The sequence below is a fragment of the Malus domestica genome, chromosome 05 (assembly GCF_042453785.1).
Source record: "Malus domestica chromosome 05, GDT2T_hap1".
Lineage (NCBI taxonomy): Eukaryota > Viridiplantae > Streptophyta > Magnoliopsida > Rosales > Rosaceae > Malus > Malus domestica.
In genome coordinates, this window is record NC_091665.1 from 3,118,881 (window position 1) to 3,145,320 (window position 26,440).

At 43.3% G+C, this 26,440-nt stretch overlaps 4 protein-coding genes across 4 annotated transcripts; 3 read left to right on the top strand and 1 right to left on the bottom strand.

Moving 5' to 3' along the window:
- Positions 1-5,503: 5,503 nt before the first annotated feature.
- On the bottom strand, positions 5,504-6,043 carry LOC139195854 (uncharacterized). The gene has a single exon (XM_070821611.1). It carries the CDS (start codon positions 6,041-6,043, stop codon positions 5,504-5,506), a length of 540 nt encoding a protein of 179 aa, XP_070677712.1.
- Positions 6,044-10,423: 4,380 nt separating this feature from the next.
- LOC139195855 (uncharacterized) lies at positions 10,424-11,115 on the top strand. Its single transcript, XM_070821612.1, has 2 exons — positions 10,424-10,683; positions 10,728-11,115. The coding sequence occupies exons 1-2, from the start codon at positions 10,424-10,426 to the stop codon at positions 11,113-11,115; spliced, it is 648 nt and encodes a 215-aa protein (XP_070677713.1).
- Positions 11,116-13,867: 2,752 nt separating this feature from the next.
- Positions 13,868-14,377, top strand: LOC139195856 (uncharacterized). Its single transcript, XM_070821613.1, has one exon. It carries the CDS (start codon positions 13,868-13,870, stop codon positions 14,375-14,377), a length of 510 nt encoding a protein of 169 aa, XP_070677714.1.
- A 3,368-nt stretch (positions 14,378-17,745) lies between these two features.
- LOC139195857 (uncharacterized) lies at positions 17,746-18,627 on the top strand. The gene has a single exon (XM_070821614.1). It carries the CDS (start codon positions 17,746-17,748, stop codon positions 18,625-18,627), a length of 882 nt encoding a protein of 293 aa, XP_070677715.1.
- Positions 18,628-26,440: the final 7,813 nt, after the last annotated feature.

Consider the following 26,440-nt stretch of genomic DNA (forward strand, 5'->3'; position numbering starts at 1 on the left):
ATTTCATGTTTTTGAGTGATTCTAAAGCAAAAGTCATAAAAAAGGAAACTTTAACGAAAAGCTCCTGTTACTGTTCACTTTAACGAAAAACCACATTTTTACACTAAAAAGTCAATCCTGGTACTATTCATTTTACCCTTTATTTTGTCCTTATCGTTAAAACTCAAAGTTTTCAAGCCCTTATCGTTAAAAAAAAAATTTACCTTTAGCGGTACTTGAGTTTTCTCTGACCTTTCAGCAAGTCGGGGGCTACGTCGTAGGATCAGGCGGGGTTGGCGGTCGTTGATCTGGTGCGGTGGGGAGGTTAGTGGAGGGAGAGGCGGAGGGGGACCTGCAGATGAATCTGGAGGATGGTTGTTGGGAGGCTGCGGGTGGGTCACTGCCACACGCTCTTTATCTCTCAAACTAAACCTAGTAGGAGTCCCAAAATATCAACAGCCCATCCGTTCAAAACGCTAAGTATTTCTACTGACAACCTATCACTAGCTATTGGTACATCCATAAATAGTGTGTATCTACGTCGGAGGGCCAGGCAGGGTTGGCGGCCGTTCGTCTGGATAGGTGGGGAGGGAGCCAGGGTGGGGTGGTGGGGCTGGTGCGGTGGGAAGGGTGGTGGAGGGGGACCTGTAGATGAATCGGGTGGATGGTTGTTGGGAGACTGTGGGTGGGTCTCCGCCGCACGCTCTTTATCTCTCAAAGTAAACCTAGCGGGAGTCCCAAAGTATTCAACAGCCCATTCGTTCAAACTGCTAAATATTTCGACAGACAACCTATCACTAGTCCATAAATAATGTGTATCTAATTGTTGACTCAGCTGGGTACAGAGGATATGGATACATTCCCATAGCCATTGATCCTATATCTATATCTCTATAATCTTTAATTCCCGGAATTTCTCTTAATTCTATATGACGCATAATATGATAACCATGTGTTACCATTACTAATTGGTTCAGGTCTTCTCCCGTTTCAGCACTAATTTTTTTAGCCAAATTTAATCCTGAGTCTGCCGGATGAACAATGACGCTCATATTCAAACTTGGCACCGAAACTAAAAATGAATTCCTGTAAAATATTATATGATATTAAACAAATAAATCTCATAACTCAACATTTATGTGCAATTCTAAAGAGTTCAATTATTGTGGTACAATTCTAAAGACTTACATTATTGTTGATCCATTTTGTAGGGGAGTTAACAGATCGTACACCTGAGTTGGGACTTGGTGCCTTAACAAAACAAAAATAAAAATACATTATTAATCATGTATTTCATATTACAGAACAAACTTTTGATGAGACAAAGACAAAAAACATACCCAGTCACCAGATGTTGTAGGTATGCATCCTCAGACGCCATCGCAACAATAATGCAACAATGAAAACACTAAAAAAATCCCAAAAATTTATCATCAGACGGTAAATACATATAAGAAAACACCAATATCTGCCCTATGTTAAAGTTTTCTCTCATTAAACCCCATGCCTACTCGGATTTCTTTCATGGACAGAAAATTAAAGATATGTCGTCGATTCTTATATGGAATACCTTTGCAACTCAAGTGTCGATATGTAAAGGCAGCTGTCTAGGATGCCGATGGTGAGGTCTGGCCTTTTTTTAGGGAATATCGAGTAGTAGAAACGGATTATGGCTAGGGTTTCAATGACAAGAGAATCAGAAAACGAAGAAAACTGAGAGACTAGCGAGAGAGGTTGCTAGCACTTAATGCGGGTTGTTTTATCCCTAAACCCTAGGGTTAAATATTCACAATTCTGATGACATGGCACGAACATGACTATTTCCTGTGTTATTGTCCACTAGAATTTGGCCACACACTGCGCGTGCGTGTTTGAGCCTTGAGGGAAAGGATTCAGAGGAACCGAAGGGTAGTTTAGGCCCTAAAAAAAATTAGTGAAGCCCTATTATAAATAGTAAATAATTTTGTTCTCCTTTCAGTCATTTATTATTTTGTGAATTCTCTCTTTTATTTTCAATTTCTCAATAAAACTCTTAAATTGTTGTAATTAATACTAAGCACATGTGTGGTTGTGGAAATCCTAGATAGATTGGGTTTATGATTATCTTTACTCTAGGAGATTATTTTCTATTAGACTATGTATTACTTGGGAAGTAAGTTTCTCTTTTCTCATGGCTAAAAATACATCCAACAATTTTCTTAAGCATCATTGGTTCTCTCAGTTGCCGGATCCTCCCTCTTCCCTTTAGTAAATTGGCCACAAAATATATATAGTCTTTTGTCTAATTTTAAATATATAAGGTATTTTGTCTTTTTTTACTTTCTTTGTTTATGTGAAGGGTATTTTTAGAAGTTAATTATTTGCCGTTTATTTTAAGCTTTTTGATCATTTATCCAAAACAATAAACAAAGAAAATTAACTTGCAGAATTCAAAAGTTGGTCGAACAAAGGAGAGGACAACATCTTGGAGAGAGCTGTATCTCTGCATTGCAGCTTTGAACTCATCAAAGGTAACTTTTTCATCGCTGTTTGCATCATCCGGTCCAATATTTCATCCAACTTCCCAGATTCAGTGGTATCAGTTGGAAGGCTATTGTGGAGCCTAAAATAATCCCAAAAATTTTAGAGGCAACACGTAGACTTTTATTCAAGAAGAACAAGATTGCCCTCAATAAATGGGCAGACTTCTCAGATTCTCCCACGTGCAGCTCACCTCCCTAAAGGACCCAGCAGCTGAACACAACTGTCCACAACTCACCTGCCCATGGCAAGGAATTAAAGATAAGGATTAATTACCCAAATCCTATCTTTAATACATTTCTAATTAAAGATTGACTCCAATCAAGTAAGTAATCTTAATTTAAATTAATTAAGGATTATTACCCTATTATCTCAAGATATTATCTCCTATTAAATATCTTGGGAATATTTAGAGAATATTTATCCATTAAACCTTATATGGCCGGCCCTAGCCCTATAATACCCCATATTCTACCATTTTTGGGGGGCTTTTGCAACCCTAAAAAGCCAAAACACTTTACTCTCTCAAAGAAACTAACTTAGGCATCGGATATCCGTTGACCTAACCCCCCCACCTCATGGGCGTGTGAGGCTTAGGTCTCTGATCAAAGGTGTTGATTGTTTTGCAGGTGCTTTTTCATCAAGACTGAATGTGGATGCAAATTTCTTCCTCCTTGATGACAAAATTGCACCTACAAAACAAATAACACCTTAGGTCAAGGCCAAGAGCCTCACGTGCCCACGATGAATGTGGGGGGGGGGGGCTTTGGCCGAAGAACCTCCAATGCCAAAGTTAGAATTTAGAGAGAAAAGTGTTTGAGAGTTTTGGAAAATTTTAGCAAGAGTGTGGACCTCCTTTTTGAGAAAAAATAGGGTCATATATATAGAGAATGGGGGTGGCCGGCCCTTAGAGGCTTTTTGTGTGAAAAATGGGTGATTTAATTGGTGATTTATGGATTAATTAGGAATTAATCCATTAATTAGCCAATTAATCTCCATTTATATGGAATAATTTGTAGGTTATGAAGTGATTACCTGAGATGAGGATGGATGAGATAATTTGGAATTGGTTACCTTTTTCGGACACTCTTGGCTTGATTAAAGAATGATTGTCCACTGCTCGCATGTAGGACAACCGGTGTGTCTCAGGGATAACTTTGTCCTTTTTACCAAAAATCCACGTGTTACTTGTGATTATTTTTGGCTCCACAAATGCCCCCACACCTGCTGGGCTGCTCACAGGAAATGGCAACAGGTGTAGAGATCTTCTTGCTCTAGGAAACTTAGGACTGCTTCCTGTTTTGATGTAGATTCCCTCTTTAATATAAAATTAGATCCTTCTAGGAAAGAGAAATAAATTTCTCTCAAAGCCTATTTAAGTCCACCTTAAGTGTGTTATTAAATCAACTTTGGAGAGTGATTTATTCTACCCTACAAGAGAGAGAGAGAGCGCTTAGAGGATATTTGTTCCCCCTCCTCTAGCAATCTTCTACATCTTGGCCGTGCAAAGGACCGTCTTTCGTTGCTTTCTTCGTCTTCTCCGCGTCGCACCGATGTAAGGAAAACTTAATTCTCCTTGTCTTCTTCTTGGGAGGTGCTGCCACGGGGCAGCCATCGGGGTGGTGCGGCACGTCGGCTGGCAGGGGCCAGGAGTCGACTTGTCATGGGCCAAAGAGATGGTGTGGTAGGGGCCATTGCTTGTGCTGCTCGGCTTAATTGAAGTCAAGGATTGGCTTGGCATGGGCCAAGGAAGTGAAGTGGCATGGGCAACGGATTGGGCTGCAATGTCTGGGTTGCTTTGCTAAAAATGAGGAAACTGCTTGATTTCTCAGCTGCCGTAGATGGAGCAATCAAGGATAAAGCTGCCAAGATCGGAGCTGCTAAAGATGAAGTGTCGGATGAGTGAACTGTTAAGTGCAAAAGTGGTTGTTGCCCCTTAACCATTCGCTCCCTAGTTGATATTCGATCTTTTAAGCTATGTAGCCTTCTCGCACTGGAAAGCTTACCCAGATAGGTGTTAGCGAATTAGTTTACCCTTATGCATTGGAGAGCAATTAGTTTACCCTCTCGCATTGGAAAGCAATTAGTTTATCCTCTTACACTTGAGAGTAGATCCATATGGGTGTCGGGGAATTGGTTTACCCTTATGCACTGGAGAGCAATTAGTTTATCCTCTCGCACCGAAGAGCAGACCCATACTGGTTTACCTTCTCGCACTGGAGAGCAATTAATTTATCCTCTCGCATTAGAGAGCAGACCCATACGGGTGTCGGGGAATTGGTTTACCCTATCGCACTGGAGAGCAATTAGTTTATCCTCTCGCACTGGAGAGCAATTAGTTTACCCTCTCGCACTGGAAAGCAAACCCATACGGGTGTCGGGGAATTAGTTTACCCTCTCGCACTGAAGAGCAATTAGTTTATCCTTTCGCACTGGAGAGCAGACCCAAAAAGGGTTTTGAGCAGTTGTTGTGGATAGCAGTTGAGCCAGGCTTATGAGTAACTTCTTGAACCTTCATTGAGAATGAAGAAATAAATCAATTGTGCTAGAAGGTAGAAACTGCATAACATACTGGATAATCTTAGGCTTGCGAGGCCTTGTTCGTCGAGCTGCTTAAGACTTCGAACTTATTTGGAAAAGCCCAAACGAGGTTCATGGGGGTGACGGAGACTTCCCCTGCTCGTTTCGTTGACTTGTCAATATACTTGTTGCATCGACCCTCATTTGTTAGCTTCTCAAAGTACTGCTTCCACTTCATGCAGTCGTTGGTAGTGTGGCCTGGTCCTTGATGGAATGCGCAATACTTCGTATGATCCAACCTAGTAAAATCGCCTCTCATGGGTGGCGGCAGTTCGAACCAAGGTTCGTTCTTGAGCTTACGGAGAATTTGACCAATTGGAACTGTGAACTTGGTGAATGTTTCAGGCACCGAGTCTTCTTTGGTTAGGGAACGTTCCACATGCTTCTTTTCTGACTCATTTTTGTTGGACTACTTGGCCTCGTCCTATAGCGCATGTTTTTCTGCCAAAGCATATGAAGTTGCTAGGGTTAGTTCTTCTCCCATTATTAGTTTTTCGAATAAAGGGTGTTCGGTGGGAAGCTCATTTCTGAATGCTGCCGTTGTTATGTTCTCGTTCCAACCAACAATCTTGGCCTTCTTCGCTTTGAACCTCTTGACATAGTCGCGAATTGTCTCCCAAGGGTTTTTTATAATGCTGAAGAGATGGCCAGATGTCATTTTGATTGAGCGGTTAGATGAATACTCCTTAGTGAAAACAAAGGAAAGTTTGTTGAAACTCCGGATTGACTGCGACGGTAGAGTGTGAAACGAATCTTGAGTCTCCCCTTGTAGAGTTATGGCAAAAATTTTGCACATAAGTGTGTCGTTGTTCATATAGAGGATCATGGTACCGCAGTAGTGCTTGAGATGTCGATTTGGATCTTTGTCTCCCTTGTACGGAGTGAAGTGAGGCATGGTGAACCTGAGAGGTGGATCTGTCCGCTCGATCTCATTCGTAAATGGTGACATGCTTGTACTGGTCATGTCTCGTCGAAGCGAATCATCAGCAGCCTCGTTATGTTGGAAATTGCGCAATCGTTTGGTTATAAGCCTCTCAACTTATTCTTGAATTTGCTTCTGATGGAGCAATGCAACTTTCGGCTGCCTCCGATCATGACCTATGGGTTTGGGCCGCTCTCTCATATGCTCGACTCGTCTATGTCGTGGCTGCAGTACATAGGGCATGTCTTTGGCAGGCGAACGGGCTTCTTGTAGGCTGGCGGTTGAACTTGAGTCGAATTAAGTGACTGCTTATCTCTGTCTGTCGTGCTGCCTACTCTGATGTGAGGTGGAAAATACTCCTAGTGAGCGTAGTTGTGAATGAACACTTCGCCTGAAAGGTTGTCCATGTTGATAATCTGAGTGTGACCTCAACTGTGAACTTATGTTCGTCTGGGCTTGATCGGGAATGCACGCTCATCCGTGCGTTAAGACGAGGGTATACGCTATCTTAAGGACCCAGACTGGAGTGTAAACAACCTGAACGCTCGGATCTTGACTGGTTGATGGGCTACTTGCCGGGACTCTGGTGGAGAACTTCGTTTGCCCTTGTTCTAATTTAGAACATCTCGTCCGAGGCACGTTGAATCTCAGTGCGTTGCAAGAGTTGATTCACCAAGGTTATTTGTTGTGCAAGGACGCTCGTCAACTCTATGACTTGTCGAGACAAGTGTTGTTCGCCGTTTAGATTGGAAGGGCTTGGAAGGAATGTGCCTCATTGAGCAATGGAATTATGATGGGCTCTGGGCGCGAGATTTGAATTGGGAAATGTCAAATCCACGGAGAAACGTAGTGAAAATGCCCCTGGTTCGATCGTAGGCCTATAAATTTACAGCCGGGACGGTTGAACTAATCTTGGACCGATTTGGGCTGCTTGGAATGCCACGGGAGTAGGCTGGGCCACGGAAGCAGGCTGCTTGGTGAGAGCAAGCTGGGCCATGAGAGTAGGTTGCTCAGTGTGTGGTGTATATAGGTGCGAGGCTAGGGCTCGGCTTGGCAACGCGTTGGGCTTGAAACGACATGGCTTAGGATTGCTTTGATGGGACGATCGGGCTGTGGTAGTGGTGCCATGGACCTCGCCGCAAGTGGCTACTGAGGTAGCCACCATGGTGGTTCCCATGGTGGTGGTGCCGCTCCACTTATTGTCACATTTAGCCTCGTGGATCGCTGTGGTCCCATATCTTGAATGTTGAAATTTTCATTTGTTGAATTTTCTAAATTTCTAGCCATTGTACTTTTGTTTTACGTTTTATCAAAGAATTTTTGCAAATAAAAAAATTCTAATAATAAGAACGTACGAAAAATCTACAAATGGACAAGAAAATAGAAAACCTTGGATGCGAGAGTCTTCTACAAATGTGGGACTCAACTCTCAATGAAAACACCAATTTGTGGATGAAAATTTCTTCTTCCTTGATCTTGGAGATAATTGCACCTAGAAAACAAATAACACCTTAGGTCAAGGCCAAGAGCCTCACGCGCCCACGATGAATTTGGGGGGTGGGGGGCTTTGGCCGAAGAACCTCCGATGTCAAAGTTAGAATTTAAAGAGAAAAGTGTTTGAGAGTTTTGGAGAATTTTAGCAAGAGTGTGGACCTCATTTTTTAGAAAAAAAATAGGGTCATAGGGAATGGAGGTGGCCGGCCCTTAGAGGTTTTTTGTGTGAAAAATGGGTGATTTAATTGGTGATTAATGGATTAATTAGGATTTAATTCATTAATTAGCCAATTAATCTCCATTTATATGGAATAATTTGTAGGTTATGAAGTAATTGCCTAAGATGAGGATGGATGAGATAATTTGGAATTGGTTATCTTTTTTTGGACACTCTTGGCTTGATTAAAGAATGATTGTCCACTGCTCGCGCGTAGGACAACCGATGTGTCTCAGGGGTAACTTTGTCATTTTCACCAAAAATCCACATGTTGCCTTGTGATTATTTTTGGCTGCACACTGAAGACGGTGGAAATTTGCATCGACAAATTGGTGCTTTCATTGAGAGCTAATTCAAAATACTTGAAGAAGCCTCTCGCATTAGTTTGTTGAATTTTCTATTACGCTGAATTTCTCACACGTCGTATCAATTAATTTTTCCTAGAAAAAATTATTGATCAATCCCTGGAGAAAGGATACAATGGTAGGAAATTCAAAAACTACGATGAATGGAACCCTATACGTGCAAGGATTTGGACCGGAGAGTCGAGATGAGGATATAACCCCACAACGGAGATCCTCGAGGCTCAACGCGACGGTAGGAGGAGCCCCACTGATGCGAAGCCACGCCACCACCATCATCACCGTGACCCAGCAGCCATGGCAAAGCCACTAAGCCACGACACCACTTCCACCAAACCCTAGGCATGAGGCCTAGGTCCACTTCGAAGCCCTTGGGTAAGAGGCCCCGAACTTGGCAACTGCCATAGCAAGCCCTGGGCAGGAGGCCCCGCCTAATGCAACAGTAGGCTTTGTTGCACAGCAGGTCCGAACTCGGGCCCAGAATTCGGTAGTTGCTGCCAGCCAAGCAGCTCAGTGGGCCCAAGCCCAAGCCACTCAGCTAGAGGGCCAAGATGTGGCAGCCCAACGGCTAGGAGGGTCCACGGCCATGCAAGTTCAAGGCAAGCAGGCACAGGTCTGACGCGCCCCGCGGTTTTTTCCAACGACCCAACCTGCAGCCTAATCTAATCCATGGCCACCTTCAACAATCCAGATTTCGACCACCGGACCCGTAATCGATTCAGGGTTACTTACGCCCTACTTTTCTGCAGGATTACTCACTCTAGGCTTAAGCTTTCTACCTACAGTCCACTATACTTCCACCACGCATGGAGACGCCTATCATCCAAGCTCTTCCAATCCAAATGGCAAGCACCACCTGCCCCTACAGGTTGCCAATTTGATGAACGCCCTTGCGCAGCAGACCACCTTGGCGAACCAACTCCTCAAGCGAATTAAGATGTAGCGCACCCCAGATGAGGTGTCCCGAAGCAGGATAATGACGGAAGAACGTGACTCGTTCCAGCGATGTCCCGGTAAAGAGCCGCTCAGTCCGTCACGAACCATGCGTTTGGGTAGTGTGCACTCTTGTTTGGGCCTTAGGGGAAACGTTTTCTCCTGCCCAAATGCATAAAGAAGCGTTTATTCCTTACTTGGCACACGAGTCAGTATGCATTCGAGGTTAAGTCCACATTCCAATGAGCACTCAAGACATTCCAGGCAAAACGTCCGCACGAGGCTAGGCCTATAAGAAGATCCTCCTACGAGGCAACATAGTAGGTAGCCACATAATGCATAGAGAAGGGCATGTGAACAGTCTAACTCAAGTTCCACTGGCAGCCCTCGCCCAGTGCAACGGCGAGCAGCATAACATGGACTACGTGCACAGTGACCGCGACACAGAAGAACAGGACATGCTGAAGAGCAACATAGACCAGCAGGTCAACACCGGGGGCAGCCGGAGGCTCCGCTGCCTCACCAAGTGCAAATCCAAGAAGAAGTACAAAGGCTCGTAGCAGAACAACTGCGCGAATTCCAGTGCATTGACACTACCAAGATGCCCTTTGTAGAAACATGGCCAACCTGAGTAGGTCACCATTTACAAACGAGATTGAGCGGACAGAACCACAGCGGAAGTTCAACCTGCCACATTTCACCTTATTTAGGGGAGATGAAGATCCGAACATACATTTGATGCACTACCGAAGTGCCATGACCTTCTACGCCACCAATGACGCTCTCATGTGTAAAAAATTTCCCACGACACTACAAGGCGAATAACAAGACTGGTTCCACACTCTATCGCCAAGTTCGATTCGGAACTTCGACAAACATTCCTTGGTTTTCACTAAGGAATATTTTCCTTACCGCTCAATCAAGAAGAAATCTGACCACCTTTTTAGCATGAGGAATGACCTGAATGAGTCACTTCGCACTTATGTCAAGAGATTCAAGGCGGAAAAGGCAAAGATCTTCATATGCAATGATAGCATCACATGCTCAACTTTCCGAAAAAGACTCCGAGCACATCACTTGGTTTTTGGGGAATTGATTATGGGTGAAAACCTGTCACTAGCAAACTCTTATGCTTTGGTAGAAAAGCATTCCCTCTGGGATGAGGAAAAGCGCTCCCAGAAGCCGCCTGAGTAGCCACGTAAAGCCGCGAAACCAACTTAGAAGAAGGCGAGTGATAAACCGCTCAACATCAATAACAAGCTAGGAGACAAACGTAAGGACCGGTCCCCAACGAAGGGAGGCACGGCGCCCAAGACATACATCAGGTTCTCAGTCCCGATCAACCAAATACTTCGCGACCTCAAGGACAAGCCATGGTTCAAGTCGCCACCACCTTTAAAGGGCAACACCTCGAAGATGGACCAAACCAAATACTGTGCATTCCACAAGGGTCTTAGGCACATAACCAATGATTGCACCACATGGAGAAGGTATCTCGAGCAACTCGTGAAGGAAGGCAAGTGCGACCAATATGTCGACAGACCAGTTGCCTGGCCAAGGCAAGAAGCAGATGTTGATGCCGAACCCCCAACCAAGACAATTCGAATCAACAGAATCTTTGTTGAATCCGAGCATCTGGGGCCACCAATAACTCCAAGAAGAGGAAAATCCAGCAGGTAAGATCGGTCAATTAATTTCAAGCTGTAGATGCTGTATCTAGACCAATTGTCGACTTTACCGAGCATGACGCTGAGGGAGTAGACTTTCCCCACGACGACGCCCTGGTGATTTCTGTACAATTGGCCCATTCCATAGTTGACAGAGTCATGGTGGACAACGGCAGCTCAATCAACCTTCTACAACTGTTGATCATTCAAAAGATGAGCCTGGAAAGTACAATCCAACGCAAAGCAAAGGTCTTGACCGGATTCAACGAACTTACCTCAACCGCTATTGGCACTATCACACTTGACGTAACCAGCCCACCAATTGTCACATCGCAGACCTTCATGATCGTTAGCGACCCATCTCTCCATAATGGGATATTGAGTCGTCCTTGCCTGGTGAAAATTGGAGCTGTGACATCGACCAAGTATCAGAAAATCTAATTCCGCATCCCGGGAGGAGCAGTCAGAGAGATCAAAGGCGACCAGGCCATGTCTAGGCGATGCACTATACAAGTTCTCAAGGAGTCAAAGAAGAGATCTTTCGCCCCAGCAGTAGTAGCTGAAATGCAGAAAGATGACTTTACCTCCTGCTAAATAACAATTACAGCAGGCCAGTCAAAAAGATGGCATTAAGGTAGACAATGCCCTAGAAGATGAATCAGGATGGAAACCTGAAAAAGATGCCGAGAACATTATTGTTAACCCTCACCAGCCAGAAAAGACTGCTAGAATAGGCTCATGGCTGAGCCCAACGGAGAATGAAGAACTCATGGTTTTCCTTAGGGAAAATCGTGACGTCTTCTCATAGTTACCCTTTGACATGCCCGACATTGATCTAGCGATAACTTGTCACAAGCTAAACGTCAATCCCGCTGCCAAACTTGTGATCCAAAAAAAGTGACATTTCATACCAGAGTGAGTAGCGATTATTGAAGTGGAGATCAACAAGCTACCGGAGGCCGGATTCATTGAGGAAGTGGCATATTCAGCATGGCTGGCCAACGTCATGCTAGTGATGAAAAAAGAGAAGGGCAAATGGAGAGTGTGTGTGGATTACACCGACCTCAACAGGGCATGCCCTAAAGACAACTACCCGGTTACCTAAATCGACATTCTCGTTAACTCAACATTTGGGAACTAGCTGCTTAGTTTCTTAGACGCGTATTCGGGCTACAATCAAATTTCCATGCACAATCCTGACAAAGAAGAAACTACATTCGTGATCGAGCAAGGCACATATTGCTACAAGGTCATGCCTTTTGGCCTTAAGAACGCCAGAGCAACCTACCAACGACTTGTAAACATGATGTTCAAGAAGCAAATTGGAGTCACCATAGAAGTCTACGTCGATGACATCATGGTGAAAGGCAAGCAACAGTCAGACCATATTCGTAACTTGGCGAAAATTTTTACCATTCTTCGAGAGTACAACATGAAGCTCAACCTAGCCAAGTGCACATTAAGCGTCTCCTCAGGTCGATTCTTATTGTACCTTGTAACCCAACGAAGAATCGAGGCTTATCCAAGGAAGATCAAAGTGATATTAGACATGAAATCACCCATGACTCTGAAGGAGATCCAAAGTTTGACCGGAGGAGCTTCCGCACTCAATCGTTTCCTTTCGCGATCTACTAACTGATGCAAGCCATTCTTCAAGGCAATAAAAAAGGTGCAGAAGGATAAGTGGGACGATGAGTACGAGAAAGCATTTTAGGACCTGAAGCAGTACCTGACATCACCTCCACTACTATCCAAACCGGAAGCAGCGGAGAACTTATACATCTATTTGGCGGTATCGGAAGTAGCAGTGAGCTCTGCCCTCATACGAGAAGAGACCCAACTGCCTGTATTCTACATATCCAAAGCTCTCATCGATACCCACTACGATCAGTTTTGCACAGTCCAAACGCTTTTCAACGAGTAAAGAAGTGGGCGTTGGAAATTGGTCAATACGGCCTAGCATACTAACCCCGCATAGCAATAAAAGCCCAGGCATTGGCGGACTTCATAGCAAAATTCACCCCAAGCCTGAAGGATACAGCAACACAGCCTGAAAGTGCCCCGAAGGTAGCCGAGCACGCTATAGCCATACCTGCCCCACTTGATGGAGATTTTTGGCGTTTGCAAGTCGATGGATCATCCAACCATCTAGGATCGGGGGCATGCCTAGTTCTCACTCTGAGATTCAAAGCATCAAACAATGAAGCAGAGTATGAAGCCCTACTAGCAGGTCTTCAATTAGCGAAAGACCTAGAGGTGAAAAAGCTCGCAATCCATTTCGATTCCCAGCTGATCATCAACCAAACTTCAGAAGAGTACGCAGCAAAATATCAAAGGATGACCTGATACCTCGAGAAGGTACGATAGTAGCTAGCGACATTCCAAGCGTAAGTTCTGCATTAAACCATCAGCTTAGATGCTCAATCCCAGTGAAGTACCTAGAAAAGCCAAGCAAATATGAGAAACTAGCAGGCGAAGTGGCGCAGATCAGCACGACCTCGAGTTGGCAAGATCCCATCATCGACTACATAATCAATAGAATGCTCCCCGTAGACAAACTGAAGTCCATGAAGCTCCAAATAAAGGCAGCACGCTACTACATGTGGAACGGCATGCTCGTTCGAATATCCTTTTCAGAACCACATTTCTACTGCTTATTGTCTTCCGACGACCTGAAGATTCTTAGCTCAATCCATAAAGGTGTATGTGGAAACCACTCTGAGGCCGTTCTTTGGTGCAAAAAGCTCTCAATGCTGGCTATTATTGGCCAACCATGCATCAAGACGCCAAGGAGTATGTACAAAGGTGTAACAGTTGCCAACATTTCAAGCCCGTGCCCGCACTACTTGCTAACGAACTCCATTCACAGATGAGCCCATAGCCATTCATGCAAGGGGCGATTAACTTGGTAGGACCATTGCCACCTGCTATTGGGGGCAGGGGCATGATGATCGTAGTAGCCGACTACTTCACAAAATGGGTCAAAGCCGAACCTATAACCACAACTACCCAGATAGACATAAAGCGCTTCATATGGAAGAACATCATCTGCCATTTCGGCATCCCACACTCCATCGTCACCGATAATGGTCCACAGTTCGTGGGCAAAGACTTGGCGAGGTTCTTCAAAAAATATGGCATCAAGTAGCACACGTCTACGCCCCAATATCCATAGGGTAACAGGTAGGCCGAGATGTCCAACAAGACCATCCTCGACTGCCTCAAGAAGACCCTCTCAGACAAGAAGGGCAAGTGGCTTAATGAGCTCCCCGGTCTTCTGTGGGCATACCGCACCACTAAAAGGCAAGCAACAGGCAAGACTCTATTTTCCTTGGCGTATGGTTCCGAGGCGATCATTTATCCCAACGTCATAGTGCCAAGCATCAACACCATACTGCTGAACCTCGAGCAGAATGAAAATGAGATGGCCACTAACTTAGACCTGGCAGAGGAAGAGCGCGAGAAGATCATCACCCGCATTGCGGCCTATCAGCAGCATTTCTTCTCCAGCTACAACAAAAGGGCAAAAATCTGGCAATTACAGCCAGGAGACTTAGTCATCAGAAAAGCCTTCATCACCGCCCGACAGGAAGGCTTTAAAAAGATGGCTCCCATCTGGGAAGGTCCGTACAAAATCAGTCGAGTAGGCAGAAAGGGAAGCTACACCCTCACCACCATGAACGACAAAGAAATCAACAAGTAGTGGAATGCCTACAACCTGAGAAAATACTACGTGTGATCTCTTACCATTCTTTGGACCATGTTCAAGACGAAAAAGTTTAAAGACTCAAGGTAGCTTGACGGACAGAGACCTCGCATGCCAAGGATTATCAATTGTTATGACATTATTGCCTATGAGCAAAGTTAATAAAAGCCTCTATTTTAATTGAAGATTGAAGGAATTATTCACAAGCCTGGGCCAAATGCATAAACCAACTGACTACCTTTTGTGATAAGCAGAAGACACCCTCTTCCCGACGGACATGGTGCAAGACACATGTTGCTCTGCAGACATGGTGTAAAACACCCTCTGCCCGACGGACATAGTGCAAGACACCCGCTGCCCTGCAGATATGGCGTAAGATGCCCTTTGCCCTGTAGACATGGCGTAAGATGCCCTTTGCCCTGTAGACATGGCGTAAAATGCCCTCTGCCCTGCAGACATGGCATAACCACCTCGATAAACAGAAGACGCCCTATGCACGTTCAGACATGGCTTATCCGGAATATCCAGATGTGGATGGGTAGTACGACTACTCAGTTTCTCCTGATGTCAGCGACTACCTGAGCCAGACGACTATTAGAATTGGCCAAAATAGTCCTTCCACGAGAATAGACTTAGCCAACTGAAGGATTCAATTCCACGGGACCCGAGTCTTTAACCGGAAGAGATAGTTAAGAGCATGACCCTTGCCCATGAAAGATCTCGCGTGAACAAGATGGTCCATCCTCGATGTGCATATCTTCATGAAGTGGCTTGATTTCAAAGTGTTGCAATTCTAGTTAAGCGACCTAAGGGATCAAAGCTGCGACTCGGAAGGATATTGTAATATCCCGAAAATTTTAAGTGGGAATTAAGAGTGAATCACTTGTGGTCTTTGTTAGCAAAAATTGATTTGCCTTATTTGAGGTTAGATCAATTGGCCTTTGGCCATTAAAAGTTCTAAAAAATAAACAAAAAAAAAAAAAGAAAAAGAAAAAGTAAAGCTGACGTTTAGGATAAAAAAGGGGATGGGTTCTAGAAACCCCTCATTTAGCTCATTTCCTTCCAGCTGAAAGAAATGAAAGGGGTTTATCCCCTTTAGCTCTTATCTTGCCAAAAAGAAAATCTAAGGAATAAGAGTTTAGTTTCCTTGCTTGTGAAGATTAGAACAAGTGAGGATCTTTCCTTTGTCTCCATTTAAGGTATCTATTTCTTACCTTTGGGATCTATATTTGATTTTTGGTTTGTTAACCCATGAATTACTTTGGGTGGGAGTAGGAAACATGAAGGTATCATAGTTCATGTTATAGTTTTAGAGTTGAGCACCAAGTGTTTGATTAAAGTCCCCAATTAACCTTGAATTAGGGTATGTTGTTAGATATTTGTATAAGTGGTGTGTGATGATTTTTCTTACTTATAGATAAGGAAGAGAAGGAGAAGGGGACTATGGCACAAGTCAACGAACACCCTGGAAATTGAATGTCAAGAAATTTAGTTTGAGGTAAGGGAGTTTTAACTATAAAAGTATTTTGATTTTTCATTTTTACTTGATCAAGGATTGTTGGCATTTGAGCACTATTCCAAGCTTATTTGAAATGTTTTTCCATTTTCAATTATGTGGAAGAAGTGGAACAAATCTCTTTAGATTGATTTTAATAATTCGAATTTCGTTGCTATAACTTTGGGGAGTTTAAAGTGATTGCCATGATTTTTTTTAAATTGTGTTGACGTGCATGCCTTTCATTTTACTCAATATCAATTTCTGAAGCATCTTGATACGAATGTTCAAATTGTGAAAGTAGATGGAAAGTGGTGTAATACCTGTGTAGTTGAGAATGTTGAGAAATGTATGAATGGGCACAATGACCCGTGAAGCTGTTTGATTATGGGCACAATGACCCAAGGTTCCCAGAGGAAAGCTTCATGTGTGGGGGCTATGAGAATGAGTTACGAAAGTGATAAATACATGTGATATGTATATTGGCCAGGTATATTACGGTTCTTTCCAATCTGCTTATCACTTGTTGGGATAAAAGAAGATCTTTGTGATTTGGTGTGCTAGTAATTCTTTAAATGATAATGGCTTTGTTATCCTTATGACAAAAGAAGTGATTTCGAACTTGTGTGTAGTACCGTTGTTATCAAGCTACTAATGATCCAAAACCTTTGGTTTTTCTATCATATATTACTTTCCAGAAATGTTTGAGCATATTTCAAATTGTTGGATTACGTAGTAGTGAAAATAAATGGTTTTGAATCACTCTTATTACTTTCGGCATGCACTAGAGATTTTAAATGACTACGGACTTACCCCTATTGGGCATTTTATGCTCACCCCATTTTTCTAAACATGTACTTTCAGGTGTGTAGAGTTGACTAGCTGATTTTCAAGTGGCAGCTCTAGTGTGGGCTAGTTGAAGGGAGTCCAGGCGTACACGTCTTTTGGGTGAGCTACCAAAGTGTTGTATAGTTGGTCTCTGTCTGTAATCGATCCTTTTGTTGTGTAGTAGCCTAAGTTGTTGTAGACCTCAGTGGGTTAGAGTCTCTACTTACCTGGTCCATGAGAACCATGTATATATAAATACTCGTCTTTTAGCTTGTATAGTTTTGCTTATGTACATTTTCCTCAAATGGCCTGAAAATGTTTTCTTGTTAGAAGCCCTAAAGGTTTTTTATGAACTTACTTTAATCTGGAAGGTTTTATGAATGGCTCTTGAAGAACCACTATGAACTTGGTTATGTTTAAAACTGTGGGTGTGTATCTATTACCTAAGTGGTATGTTGCAAAATTCAGATTTTTGTTCTTTGGAATATAAATCGCTTTATTTGCAAAGTAATTTAGTGCTGCTGAAATTGTTTTTACAGGAAAACAGCAGCAAGCCTGTTTTAGTTTTAAAATTTTCCTATACTTTCCGAACTCAAAAATCAATGAAATTTTGACACAGCTTAGTTTCATGGGGCTACTATGGATCTGGAAATTTTCACTCATTTTGGTTGAACGAGATAATTTTCAATGAATTTTACGGTTCAGGTCGCTTTTACAGTTTGTATTACCATGAGATCTTTAACTCTTTCTTTAAATTGACTTTTGTAGTTTAACTTTAAGGGAATTGGGGATTTAAATTTTCGTTGACATAATCTTAAGATGAGATTTGTTTTGCATCCTTAAACAACCACTTTGTTTTATTTATTTTGACTTAATCTCACACCTCAAGTTTTGGGGTGTGACAATTTGGTATCAGAGTCTAGGGAGTAGGATTGTTAGGGTTGAGTCTAGAAGTTTTAGCTTAATTAATATTTTCTTGGGGAGTCTAGCAGAGTCTGTTGTTGTCGAATAAATGTTTTCTACATCGTCTCAGGATTGAAGGATGTCCGCTGTAGCCAACACTATTGATCATGATGGTGATGATCAAATGAATATTGATCATCCAATGAACGATCAGGGAGTTAATAATGTGAATTGGAGACTGACATGTTTGAAAGATTTTCAAAAGTTAAATCCTCATAACTTTGCCAGAACCACGGAACCCTTAGAGGCAGAGTCTTGGCTTAAACAAGTGAAAAAGAAATTAGATGTTTTGAGAATCCCCGAGGATTTTAGAATGGAGTTTGCTGCCTATTTGTTTGTTGGTGAAGCAGATCATTGGTGGGACTATATCAGGAGGATTGACAATGTTGAAACCATGACTTGGGCTAATTTTGAGAAGACCTTCTATGGCAAATACTTCCCTCAAACCGTAAGGAATGCAAAGTTGAAGGAATTTGTTGAGCTAACTCAAGGCAATCTCACAGTGACTCAATATGAAGGTAAATTTACACAGCTTTCTTGTTATGCACCACTACTAGTTGCTAATGAGGAGAATAAAACTAATAGATTCACTGATGGTCTTATACGCCTTATACGGAAGATAATAGTCGCATTGGGGCTGACAGTCTACAAGGAGGCAATGGCTGCCACTTTACGAATTGAGCAAGAGCATAATGATCATATGGCTAAGCAAGCTAAGAATAAGGCTCTTTCAAACAGTGGAAGGAAGATTACTCGGATAACTGATTATAGTGGTCAAAAAGGTGGCAACAAAGGAAGCAGCAGTAATAGCTATTTCAGAAATCCAAGACCTAGCCCTTACTCTTGTTTCAAGTGTGGCCAACCTGGTCATCTTCAACATCAATGTCCACAAAAGTCGAGTGTCACGACTATAGTCATCTACTTCCTACGAGAAGCACGGGCCCAACCGACGACTCTATAGGTCAAAAATCTCGCAACAAGCCTTGGGATGGCCAAGGCTTAAGAAGCCACTAAAGTTGAGGGTCACAACTATAGTAGCTGCGCGGACCTCCTCTACTTTCTATAAGAAGCACGAGTCCGGCTGACGGCTCTATAAGTTAAAAATCTAGCAATGTGCCCCGGGAGGGCTAAGGCTCAAGAAGCCACTAAAGTTGAGTGTCACAACTATAGTAGCTGCGTGGACCTCCTATGCTTCCTACGAGAAGCATAGGTCCGGTCGACGGTTTTATAAGTTAAAAATCTCACAACGTGCCTCGGGAGGGCCAAGGCTTAAGAAGCCATAAAGTCGAGTGTCACGACTTATAGCAGCTACGCGGACCTCTTCTACTTCCTACAGGAAGCACGAGTCCGACCGACGACTTTATAAGTAAAAAAACTCACAACATGCCCAGGAAGGTTAAAGCTCATGAAGCTACCCAAAGCTGAGATCCGCAACTCGCCTGCCTCCTATAGAGATGACGAGCTCGGCTGCCAGCCCTATAAGTTGGAAATCTCGCATTTCTTCATTTTACAGGTAAAGCTCTAAAAACCCCAAAGCTAAAATTGAAGCCTAAAGTGATCACTTGAGTTAACTGCTCAATCGGAGTAGCCCACTCAATTGCCTGTCCTACGACAAAGTTTTGCAAAACGTCTCAAGCAGGCAAGGCTCCCGAAGCCCCAAAAGCCAAACTAAAACCCAAGTAACAATGTGGGATCAACTGCTTTGTTGAAGCAGCTCACCCAGCCGCCTGTCCTACAGTAAAGTTTCGCAAAAGACATGGCAAAATAAAAGGATGAAGCAAAAACAAGGAAAACTGTTTATTAAATCTCTAGCAAATTGATAAACCAGCTCGAGGCCAACAAAGTTCAAGCAAAGCAGAACAAAAAGGGAAAGAAGAAAAATTCCTAAGTGTAAGTAAATAGACTACTCCTTAGCAGCTTGTACAACCACTGGATCCTTAACAGCCCCGTCTCCAGCAGCCATGTCATTCCTAGCAGCTAAAGCTTCCATCAATTCATCTTCAGCCGCCCATGCCTGGACTGTCTGACCTTCAGCTGCTCCACCAAAGGCAGCCTTAAATGAGAAATCAAGCAGGTCAACCGGAGAAATAGAAAAAGTCTCGAAGTCCTTTTTGGAAAACTCATAATCTGACGGCCTGCCCTGAAAATGGTCTACATAGCCAAGCTTGTGGAAATCGGCCAGACAAGAAGCAAGCGCCACTTCGTGACCAGCTTTCTCATTCTTCAGCTGCACATTCTCCTTAACAAGCCTAGTGTGAGCACTCTGCAGCTCATCCAGTTCCTTTTTCAGGTTCTCGTTAGCAGACAGCGTACCTTGCAAATCCACATCCATGGACTCAAGTTTACTGGCAATCTCCTTGAGACAAGACACTTCAGCATGCATGAAGATAAGCTCTTCGTCCTTGGCACGCTCAAGGTCTTTGACCACCGGAGAAACAAGACTGATTTCCTTCTCTACAGCTTACAACATCGCTTGAGTCACACTAAGCCTAGCGTTCAAATGGGTGGCCTCTTCACAAGCGATCTCCAACTACAAAGAAGTGGAGGTAGAGACATCAGACCCATTCAAAACGGCGAGTTCAGATTCGAGTTTCTCAATCTTTTTAGCAACCGAGTGAAGCTGAGCCACCAATGCCACTTCGGCCTCTTTAGCACACTTGATAACATTCTGATCAACGCGCATAGACTCAGCTGCCGGGATTAAAGTCTTATGCATTGTAGCAATAAGGGATGACCTTCTTGAGTAAGCAGGACACTTCGCAAATGAGTCTAAGCGGATGACAACTTTCCCAACATTGTTAACAAACTTGGCGCATGCATCGACGTCCTCAAGCAGGTCAGCCTTTAGCAATGCATAAACCTCAGGAAACTCTCCAGCCTCAGACTCAGTGGATCTCTCACAACTGCCCACGCGAGCAGATTTCCCCTTCTCAGCAGAAGAGTCAGTCACGACAGAATGAGAAGAAGGCCCAGGTGCCACTTTAGCAGTAGAATCCACCTTCCCGCTCTTCATAGCGACGAGCCTCTCAGAAGCCGATCCAGACTTAGCTCCCGATGGACGTTTCAATACAAACCCGGACACCGGAGGTACCACCGAACCCTTCTGCTGGGCAAGTCTCTCAGTAATGGATGCAGTCTCCTTCGAAGTAGTAAGTTTCATAGGCTTAGGCTCGATGGTCTTCTTCGCCCCCTTGGGGGAAGTTAGATCAATGACAAACCTCTCGGCAGCAGACGAGCTCCCACGAACAGCAGAGGAATTCCTTAGCTTATTCTCGGCTGAAGGCTTACGGGCAGGTGAGGAATATCTTTTCTTTCCACCCTCGTTAGTAGCATGCTCTACAGCAGAGATCAGGTAAGCTAACGCCTCACCCTTTATCCACTTTATCTCTTCATTTGGAGGCAGACCACCTTTCTCCGGACGAAGAGGGCTGAGCAGCCAACGCCACTCACGATACTCAGCAGGAATGCCCAAGGCAACATGCACTTTCTTTATATCTGTCGAAATCCTTGGACTTGAGCCAAACTCTGAATCTACGCAAAGTAAGAAAGACGATCAATAAATTGAAGTCATAGAGTAGCTCAACAAAAATTCAAGCAGGACAAGAATGAAGCAATTCACTTACCACTAATAAAGGTAGTCGGGACATGCAGGTTAGGAAAAAAGTCATACTTTCACTCTCCGCTCACCTTCAATGTGTCTCTCACCCATTCAAGATCACATTTGCTAGAAGCATTGAACAGCCTATGACGAGACCTCAGCTGCCCTACACTTTCCTTGTGGCCTATCTCAAAGAAGTACTAGAACTCATTTATGGTCAAGCCAAGATCAAAGAACCTACTTAAGTTTGAGAATGCCACCATCACACGAACTGCATTTGGGGAGCACTGAGCGGGCATGCATTTCATGGAGCAGATCACCACTTGGAAAAGATGTGGGATGGGAAAAGTGAATCGTAACAGAAAGTAATATGGATGGAATTTGATAGTTCTCTTTCCATCAAAAGTACCCTCGTCACATAGTTCATGGCTACTATCATCTTTCACCTGCTTGATGCGAAACCCAGACGGAATCGCATGCTTGTACGCCTCAAGAAAATCCCGAAACAACTCGTCAGAATTGATCTTGACATGTGCATCCTTGAAGTAACCCACCTTGTCGGAAGAACCACCTTAACGATACAAAGGTGGAGGATATTCGTCACTTTTGCGGTCGAAGGAAGACATGAAGCGGCGAGGCCCGAAGGTGCCATACACCCCGTGGCCCAAGATGACAGAGCCCAGCATGGGGGGAGACTCGCGCCTTCTTCCCCTTTCTCCTTCAATGCCCCCGTGCACTCCAAGCAGTCCTTGAGGCCTCTCGGCCAGTCCCCTTCGTTCCCTCTCGCCTGCAATAGTAGGCCTGCACTGTTGCACCTATCTCGGCCCCTACCAAGCAAATTCAGATGGGCTAGAGCCTTACGGCTTTCCCAGCTCAACGCCCCCACTCACCTATAGCACCGTGGCCTCCCTGCCACACCATCCATGCATCCTTGGCACCCACCAAGCCAATTCCTCAAGCCCTAAGGCTCCTAAAAATTCAAGAAGAAGAAAAAATTCAAATTTTTCTTACCTTGGTGCGACACAGAGAAAAAGAAGAACAACGAGAAACGACTCTTCGCAAAGGCAGGAAAAGAAGAACGCTACGAGAGGAAGGAAGAAAAATTATCCTCTGGCTTCTCTTTCTTGTTGGAATAATGATTGTTCTCCAAATTTATTTAATCCCCTACTTAAGGCAGAGTTAAATAGGTATTGGGGGCAATTATTTTCCTTTTCCTAGAAGAAGTCTATCTCTAAATCAAAGAAGAAGATCAAGTTCAAATTAGGAAACAACTCTACAAACCCAAGCAGCTTGGGATTTCTACACCTACTGCCCTTTCCATGATAGCAGCACAGTAGATGTGGGGGCATTTGTGGAGCCTAAAATAATCCCAAAAATTCTAGAGGCGACACGTGGACTTTTATTCAAGAAAGACAAGATTGCCCTCAATAAATGGGCAGGCTTCTCAGATTCTCCCATGCGCAGCTCACCTCCCTGAAGGACCCAGCAGTTGAATACAAATGCCCACAACTTACCTGCCCATGACAAGGAATTAAAGATAAGGATTAATTACCCAAATCTTATCTTTAATACATTCCTAATTAAAGATTAACTCCAATCAAGTAAGTAATCCTAATTTAAATCAATTAAGGATTATTATCTCAAGATATTATCTCCTATTAAATATCTTGGGAATATTTAGAGAATATTTCTCCATTAAACCCTATATGGTCGGCCCTAGCCCTATAAATACCCCATATTCTATCATTTTTTGGGGGCTTTTTGCAACCCTAAAAAGCCAAAACACTTTACTCTCTCAGAGAAACTAACTTAGGCATCGGAGATCCGTTGACCTAACCCCCCCACCTCACGAGCGCATGAGGCTTAGGTCTGCAGGTGCATTTTCGTCAACATTGAAGACGGTGGAAATTTGCATCCACAGTTATCATCTGGTAGTTAAAGCCTCCATCTTCCTTTGTATGTCAAAAATCAATTTATTTGTATGTCAAACAATTTCAGAGTGATGGGGTGAGGAAGTTGACAATTCACACTTAAAAGAACTTATGCTGATCACGGTATTGTGAATCGGTTTTTTGTTTTTTGTTGGTATCCTCACACGCCTAACAAAATGATTTGGGAGAATGTAAACGCGGTCATATTAGAGCAGGTCCACCCCTAAAGACTTTGCGCCAGCACCCAGTGCATTTATCCACTCAAATAAATAGTGATAGACCACAATGAACAGTAATAGGCCAATGAATCTCCACCCCTAAAAAAAATAGTCTAGTCAATTTTATTAAAATATTAGTATTTTTTATTATAAACACTTTCTTCTTCTTCCTCCTTCAACTCCTCTGACTGTCGTTTTGGTCCCCACGATGCGTCAATTCCTTCACTCCCATCGCCATCGCCCGCATCTAGTCCTCAGCCTCAACCCCACGTCAGCAGCCGCTGCCCCCACCCTCTTGCCGCCGCCTCTACCACCATCGCCTTCTCTCTCATCCTCTTCCTCCTAGCCTGCTTCCGAAAAATCACCCGGAAGCGGACTGCCCCGGAATCCGACTCTTAGCCCTCCCACCGGTACTCCTACTCCGTCCTCCGCCAAGCGACTGACTCGTTCTCTTCGACACGCCGATACGGCCAAGGCGGCTCCGGGTCCGTGTTCTTTGGCACAATCCCACACACCCGCCAAGACGTCGCCGTCAAGCTCATGGACTCCGGGTCGCTCCAGCGTGAGAGTGAGTTCCAAAACGAGCTCCAGAGCGATTCATCGCTCGTTGTCTCGATGCTCGGATTCTCCTCCGACGCCACGTTGACGTCAGATAGGCCAGTCTCTGTCGATTTTAGGCCGGCCTGTGGACTGGCTTGGGCTGGGTGCCAGTCGATTTCACGGGCTGGAGTGAATTGATAGGGTGCCAGCCTAGTTTTTTGACTGGGTGCTTGGCTATTCTGTTAGAAATGTGCCCTAAAACCAATCATGTGATGATACTTTACGGACATTTCACATGTTAAACTAATCTAGTTTAATATAAAGGGCAAAGATTATTGTTTGAGCCGTCTCATATAAATGTTATATGCTTAAACGATAAAGTCCAAGAAATATGTGATTGGGAGAATGCGATCTAAAGAAGTTAGATTCATGAGACCATTCTTTCGTAGACACATCCTAAACGTTCCTGATCATAGGATTGCCAATTGGGCATTGACAGTCCGTTAAAATCAGTACGTACTGTGTCTTCTCTCAGGGAGAGTAACTAGTCTCGAGTCATTGGTGTGTGTGACATCAAGACAAGTATGTAGGTGCTCAATAGAGAATGAGTTCACTGAACACAATCAACGAAGAGTTCTCATATTCATGTCACATGAGAACTCATGGTTGGGATAATGCAAAGTAGTCCTTTGACCTGAGGCATCACAGTTGTCTTGTGGTTAAGTCCTTAATCTTTGATTATGTCAAAGTCACCCCATCGGGGTGTCCACGGCATCATTGGGGTTAAGCCACTTAGTCATGGAGGCAAGTGAATGCGCAACAAGGGATCTCTAACCTTCAAACCGTTTGAGGGAGAATACTCTATGATATGATTAAGAATCTTTGGCCAAAGTATGAATGAGATTTAGGAAAGCGTTCCAAATCACATTCAAGGTAATCATATAAGCACACGAATCACATTGGATAGTAGACATGAATAAATAAACTATCAAACCAAACAATGTGGTCAAGAGTATTGTATTAGAGAAAGACCGTATTGCATTTGTAATCCTAAACTGAATAGGTTCTCCACCTCTTCTGATTAGCTTGGGTAACCATGATATGCTGCTAGGTGTCACTCATGGTTTGTGGAAGCCCTAAACGTGTGTAATCACCAAAGGGAGAATTGAAAGTAAGTTTCAATTCACAATCGATGTGAAATGGTTTTAATCGCCCACTGCCTCGCTAAAAGGAACCTAATGGATCGCACACCGTGTAAGGTGGAGATTAAAGAAACAATGGAGATGAGTAAGAATGATTAAATGGTTTAATTATTTATTTATGGCAAGGATTAATTAATATGTTAATTAATCAAACGAATAAGTTCGTTAAAGACCTCGGGATAGTTTTGGACCTTAAGGCCTAATGGGCTTCGAACGTCAAGTCCATTGACTTAAGTTGTATGACAACTTAATTCACTAAGACCCAAAAGCCCAAACTACACCCTAAGGCCGGCCATATTGTTAAGGGTAGTGAACTTGGACTTATTTACAAGTTTGCCACTCAAATGAATAAAGGTATAAATATGACTTTATAGCCAAAATTCATTAAGGGTTTGTTTTGGAGAAAATTGGAGAGAACATGTCTCTCCATTTCTCTCTAAAGAGGCCGGCCACTTGGAGCGTGCATCTAGCAATCCCACTACTCCAAGGTCACTCATTTCTTCTCCAATCTCTCCTTGGTGAAGAGACTTAGAGGTTCTCAATTTTGGGAACTTGGAGAAACCTTTTCATCCATCCAAATCCATAGATTTTAGATGCAATGAATGAAGGCCCTCTCTTTGGGTGATTAGCCTTTGCTTATGCAAAGAGGAATCTACAAAGGTATAAATCTCAACTCACTTTGTTTTGAGTTGATTAATGGTTCACCAATCTACTAGGCTTTGAATTTCATGGTTAATGTTTTGTTTTTGAATGCATGAAAGCATGATTCCGCCTTTTAATTGTTAAATGCATGCTATAGATGTTATTCAAATGAACATGTTTTCACAAAATCATCCTTCAAGTGGTATCAAAGCCTAGGTCTAGTAGTTGGTGAATCCTTTTGGGTTTTGTAGTTCATAGTCTTTGATTTAAAAGTTGTAATTGTTACAAGCTTTATTCTTGTTTCTTTGAATGTAAATTTTGTTAGAAAATTTGCCATCTCAAATGTTGTAGATGTAGTTCATATGAGCATGAACATTGAAGCTAAAATTTGGTGCCATGCTTTTGGGAATTTTCGGCCAAATCCAAAGGGTGGATTTTTGGGTTCTTGTTTGACTTGTTAAAAGTGTTTTCAAGTGACTTTTGGAACCCCTATGTACCCTAGTTTGGTTAGATGTTATTTCCCTTAAGTTTGAATGGTTTTGGAATGTTTTTGGGTGGAAAAAGTTCATGGAAAAATTTTGGGTTTTTCATGGATGTTCTTCATTGTTCTTGACATTTTTGCCAAGAACAAAAAGGTTTGTGT

Coding starts and splice junctions, on each gene's coding strand:
- LOC139195854 (XM_070821611.1), bottom strand. CDS start 6,043: ATGACCAGTACAAGCATGTCACCATTTACGAATGAGATCGAGCGGACA.
- LOC139195855 (XM_070821612.1), top strand. CDS start 10,424: ATGGACCAAACCAAATACTGTGCATTCCACAAGGGTCTTAGGCACATA. Junction 10,684..10,727: donor AGAAGAGGAAAATCCAGCAG/GTAAGATCGGTC, acceptor TGCTGTATCTAG/ACCAATTGTCGACTTTACCG.
- LOC139195856 (XM_070821613.1), top strand. CDS start 13,868: ATGTCCAACAAGACCATCCTCGACTGCCTCAAGAAGACCCTCTCAGAC.
- LOC139195857 (XM_070821614.1), top strand. CDS start 17,746: ATGTCCGCTGTAGCCAACACTATTGATCATGATGGTGATGATCAAATG.